This window comes from Dermacentor variabilis, chromosome 4 (assembly GCF_050947875.1).
Source record: "Dermacentor variabilis isolate Ectoservices chromosome 4, ASM5094787v1, whole genome shotgun sequence".
Taxonomy (NCBI): Eukaryota; Metazoa; Arthropoda; class Arachnida; order Ixodida; family Ixodidae; genus Dermacentor; species Dermacentor variabilis.
Window position 1 is genome coordinate 137,334,787 of NC_134571.1, and position 5,719 is coordinate 137,340,505.

At 44.5% G+C, this 5,719-nt stretch overlaps 1 protein-coding gene across 1 annotated transcript; it reads right to left on the reverse strand.

Moving 5' to 3' along the window:
* Window positions 1-526: 526 nt before the first annotated feature.
* Window positions 527-1,606, reverse strand: LOC142577977 (gamma-interferon-inducible lysosomal thiol reductase-like). Its single transcript, XM_075687403.1, has one exon. The coding sequence runs from the start codon at window positions 1,350-1,352 to the stop codon at window positions 657-659; it is 696 nt and encodes a 231-aa protein (XP_075543518.1). The 5' UTR covers window positions 1,353-1,606; the 3' UTR covers window positions 527-656.
* Window positions 1,607-5,719: the final 4,113 nt, after the last annotated feature.

Here is a 5,719-nt window from a genome sequence, read left to right on the forward strand (position 1 = left end):
CCTGTAAGGACATTTAAAAAAACTCGTTGGGGTTCCCAAGGGAAAGCATCGCTCTTGAAAAGGACAGCTGCTTTTGAAAGCATCTTTCCCGCTATGCCGACCGCAACTAGTTTGTGGCAGTGAAGCAGCACAATCTCGGCTGAACGAGCGTGAGTCGTCATTGGCGTATTGGTACAAGCCCCATGATGAATACAGCTCATGATTGGCGGCTAAAGTGTTAAGAAACGCACCACACATTCCTGTACACCTGAGATGTCAGTACTGCGTACTTTACGACCGCCGCCCAAGCCGCAATTCAGTCTCACCGATGGTCACTAATGGACGCAGGCGCGAAACGCAATAATGACAGCATCTGGATTCAACTGCAAGAAGTGCTGGCAGCAAAGCGTCTAAGAGATCTGCGTCACGTTCTTTAGAAGTTTAGCGGCGCTAGGAGAAAGTTTAGCATCCATCGCGGTCGGAAAACAAAAGGGGGAGGGGGAGTACTTATCGTCCGAGCAATTTCAGTTAAGCTGATGCTGGCAAAATAGAGAAACATACAAGGTAAAAGCAAGTGAAGTATTTATTTTGTTCCAAACTAACGCACATACATTCATCGAAAATATGCAATCCGCATTTATGCTACACGAAAAGAAGTTACACTTTGCTTTTTACGCCTAATGCTTATCAAAACGAAAAGCCTGCGCAAGGAAGTCAAAGTCCCGAAATTCCCCGTGCCTGCATACTCTAGGGGCACTAGGTTCCAGGAGCTTGCAGGCGAAGCCGAAGAGGTCATGTTCCACCAAGCTTTCCGTGACGTCGTCGTGCGCGCCGTTGACCTGTACATAGGGCACCCACTTCATTGGAGGCTTCAGTGCTAACGTTCTCTCGCCCATCTCGCGGAGGAGCTTTTCGCCCTCAGGCCCCCGGCTGCACTTGTCCAGTACTGGCCAGTAGGTTCCAACTTTCTCCGCGCACGGCTGGCCCGCCTTGGTGGGGTCATCTTGACGAAACATGCATGCGACAAAGTCCAGAAGCTTCCTGACCGGGTGCACGTACTTGACGGCGCATGTCTGCACCTCGTTGACGTAGCACTCCTGAGGGCCGTGCTGGCACTGGAACGTGACAGTGCCGTTAGCTACCTTCATGTGGGCTTTCCCGAAAGGCACGAGGTCAACGTGAAGGTACTCCTCGAGCTTGTTGTAGGTTGGCCACAGTTGGTCGAGAAAGAAGTCGTGGCAGTCTGCACATAACCCTTCGTAGTAAAGCGTAATGTTGATTGACGTGCAATGCGCGGAAGACCATAGCTGAACGGCTACTACGAAAGCGCCGAAGAGAAGGCCGCCCTTCGGGAACAGCGCAGAGACTCTCATGACTGCTTCAACCCAAGTCCTCTCAAGGGTCTGCTACACAGAAGACTGCGGCTGAAGCGTTTTTGTCTGCTAGTTAACACTCAGTTGTGAGGGAACCTTTGCCCCGCTGACGAGATAGTTGGCGGCTGTCAGCCCCAACTGCAAATGGGGTGCAATCTCATAGTCACCATCTGAGAACTTTGGATGTCACTTAAGAGGCTTGCTGATAATTCTTCCGGGTCGGGCCGTGCTTGGCAGAAAGAAAACAGATTAGACGTCAGGCGGAGAGCAGCAACTATCGGTGGTCGTCTTGACCAGCTGTTGTTCGTGGGTTGTAATTGCTTGAGCTAACCTGATCGCTGCTAATTTAAGAAACATCTGTCGCGTGTTTGTAGTTTAATGGAGAAAATTTATATACTTAGTAAACTTAAGAATGAGTAAAATCGAATAATTAATCTACAGCAGAGTCTAAATCCTCAACAGCTTCGTCACAAGGCAAGTGCAACTTTGTTCTTAACCCTTTGAGTGCCGGCAAAAAATACAAAATGCGTTCAGAAAAATTATATCGTTTTGTGTCATGCTTCGATAGCAAGTTTCTGGAGAGTTGAAATATATATTAAATGGGGGTAATAAACACCCAACGCGCATTGAAAATTCACGAATTTGGAACAAGGAGGCACTGCATTGCGGAAAGTTCCCTCCTTATAATTTTGTTCACTGTCGCGCCGTGTAAAGATTATCGCCGTTTTGAGAACGCCAGAGTCCCTGAATGTGTCTGTAGTACAGAAAGCACTGCCATCAATGTCAATGCTTTCGTGCAGAAGCAAAGTATCTTTTAGCTTGATGACTGAATCAAATGAAAGCCGCGCTTTCGTGACAAGCGCCGCAACATGCGACTGGCAGCCGCCATTTTTGAAATCTCTGCTGGACAAACATAGGTGGATGGATGGATGGAAGCTATCAGCGTCCCCTTTAAACGGCGTGGCGGTTTGGGCCACCAAGCTACTGTTATTATATAGCCTAACGTCCTACCTATGTCAAAAAGAAGGAAAAAAAGAAAAAAATAACACGAAGAATTCCCATCACTAAATTTTCTGAACTCCTATTGGGAACTTTGTTTGTGTGCGCCTCCGTTGTTTGTCGTTGGCCTACTTTTCTTCCACCAATCTTCCAATCACCTCTTACTAATCTGTAATGCGGACATGTTTACTTTCTATCTGCTCAACGGAGACAGGATGGATGTTATGAGCCTCCCCTTTGGAACGGGGAGGTGGGTTGTGCCACCAAGCTCTTGTTATTTATAATCTAATGTCCTGCCTATGTTAAAGAAAGGAAAATATAGCACGATTAATTCCCATAACGAAATTTCTGAACCACTATTGTGAACTTTGTTTCTGTACGCCACTGTTGTTTGTTCCACCAATTTTCCTATCACCTCGTACTAATCTCTACTGCATACATGTTTACTTTCCCCCTGCTCTCGCCGAACCCAAAAGCTTCAAGGAGGCCAGTGATTTATAAATCGACCGCTGGGCAGATATTACAGGCAAACGGAGTCTGTAGGCCCCCTAGTGGGCAAATAGACAACAGGCCAGGATGTCAAAATGAATTGGAGCTGCGTGAATGGGCAGCTACAATTCATTTTGACATTATGGCTGCTGGCACTCAGAAAGAGCACACAAACACGTGGACAAGACAGACCTCTCTCTAATTGCAAAAGAAAAAAATTCAACCGAGTGACACTCGCTCACGGTACTTAAATGGTTAAAAGTTGTTTCCATCCATCCATATGCATAATTCGGTAAGAATCCTTTTCGGCTGCTGCAGTGTTGGATTTCAAGTATAACGTAATTGAAGATAAACATTCACGACCAATGTTTCTAAGATTAATTGACATTTTTGTTATGCAATATTTGTAGGTCGATAGAAAAGAAGTTAATTAGTCAAAACGTAAATACCACAATAATTAGTTGTTAAAACCTTATTTGTCGGACTTATGTTTATTATGCGAAACCAAGGAGTTACATGACACTACTCATATGGTGCGTATCTTACGCCGCGTCGTAATTTGCAATTTCTCCAAGAAAGCGCCAGTGTACTGTACTGGGCCTTTATATCACTGACTTCTGAAGTTTGCGAGCTAAGGCAGCCATTGAGTTGCGAAGAATATGAGAGTGGAAGTCTACGAATGAAGTTCAAGCAATTATCACCCTCCAACATGCACTTCGGTGTGAGAACAAGGGCCTTCTTTCTTTTTTTTTTAATTCTTCCGATGACGTCCCACATTTGGTCATGACGGTTGGGTATCTAACCAGATATATCGGATACCGCATCAAAACGGCAAAACCCCGGATTTAAGACTATCGGTTGTCAAAATGCACAGCAATATTGACACTAGTAAGGCAAATGAGTGGAAAATCTTTCAAAGGCGGGGAAGGTTTCTAAAATGTGCCGACACCAGGTATCAACTACTACACTTTTCCAGGTACCACGGCATTGTATGTTACGCCTGCCGACTCCGACAGTTTACTAAACAAAACCATATCTGTCTTCACACAGCGCGGAGCACCAAATGGCACGAAATTACCCCTAGTCTCATCTCGTGCAAAGCGGCGGAGGCTCGATCGGCGGCTGACGTGGTGTGCTTGGAGCATAGAGAGGGCGTCGTCGTTTAGCTATACAATTTTCCTATTGCGCCACGGTTGTATGTCATTTGCTTCGAACATTTGATCAAACTGCCAACGATGCTCCACAAGAAAAAAAATTGTTCTAGTGCTGTGTGAGACACTATCTTCTGCAAAATAAAATTGCTAGCGGGAATGTTTCCATGATGCTACAACGTATGCAACGCTATCGCATATACAAAATTTGGCTCATCGTTACCGAACAGAAAACAATTACCACGAATCTCGTTCTAATGCCTCCTAAAAGTGGCGGCATTACGACGAGGCACTGCAACGTTACTCGATAATTTTTCATGTCCAACGCCGCTTTGTTTTTGGGAAAAAGCAAGAGTTCGCGTAGCTAGTATAAAGGCCTCGCGCATCACTGGGAAAAGTGCCTCAGCTTTAAATACAAACGTGTTATTAGTGTTGCACGTTCGTTGATATCATGTAAGCCCGATCTGGAAATTGTATTATTATTCTCTACAGGTCTAGAAAGATGGCATTGCTGTAAAAGTGTGTCCACTCTGCCAAAGTGTATTTCCATTGTCCAAGATTTTAGGAATGCTTGGTGCCTCTTAAGCTCTACAAATATTTTGTGCACTATTTCAAAAAATGTTAAATAGAAGCTCAGAGCAAATCAATTAGTTAATAAGAAAAATTCGAGCTAGAGCGAGACTATCTGGCGGCAAAATAATGCGAGGAGTCTACTAACATCATCCATTATAGCGTGGTAGGCGCGAGACTGTTGTGAACGTCAAACCAAAAATATAGACAAAATACAGTTCTGAAGCGTCTGCTCTAGTTTATCGGGCAACCGCTACGCCTGAAGATGATGTTCCTCTTGCTACAACGCCACAGTTGAGGTAGATATTCTTAGGTGGGGATACATTAAAATTTTCATACTGCTAAAAAAACGTGATAGTGGAGGATCTAATATGCTTGAAAAGTTTGCGGCCAATTATACGCAATGCCTCACAACTTCAAGTGTACCAGAGAGCTGGAAGAATGACAACATTATACCAATGCATAAGAAGGAAGACGCAAAAGAAGTGATTCCTTGTACGCCTATTAGCTTGCTTTAAGTATTGCATAAAATATTTACAACGATAATTTTCAATAGAATCGGGGCAACACTTGACTTCAATCAAGCAAGAGAACAGGCTGGCTTCAGGAAGGGATATCCTCCAATGAACCCCGCCCATGTCAACCATCAATTAAATGAGAAATCTGACGCGTACAAGGAACCTCTGTGTACGGCTCTCATAGATCATAAAACATTTCATGCAGCAGTTATGGAGTCACTGCAAAATCAAGGAGTACAGGAGACATACGTGAATACGTTTAAAATACCTACGAAAATTCCACAACTATTTTACTTCTCCACAAAAAGAGTGGAGAATTGCCTCTCAAAAAGTTGTCAGGCAAGCAGACGCAATTTCTACACTGCTTGTCGCTGCATGCTCAGAAGTATTAGAGCTATTACTGGGAAGGTTTAGGACTCACAGTCAACGGCGAATATCTCAGCCTTTGGTATGCTGATGACACTGCCCTATTCACGAACAGTAAGGATAAACTGACACAAATGATTGAGGACCTTAGCCGAGAAAATCTAAGAGTAGGGTTAAAGATTAATATGCAGAAGACAAAGGCAATGTTCCATACCCTGGCCACGGAGCAAACAGTCATGATCGCTAGGGAGCCTCTATAGAGTCAATGCAGGAG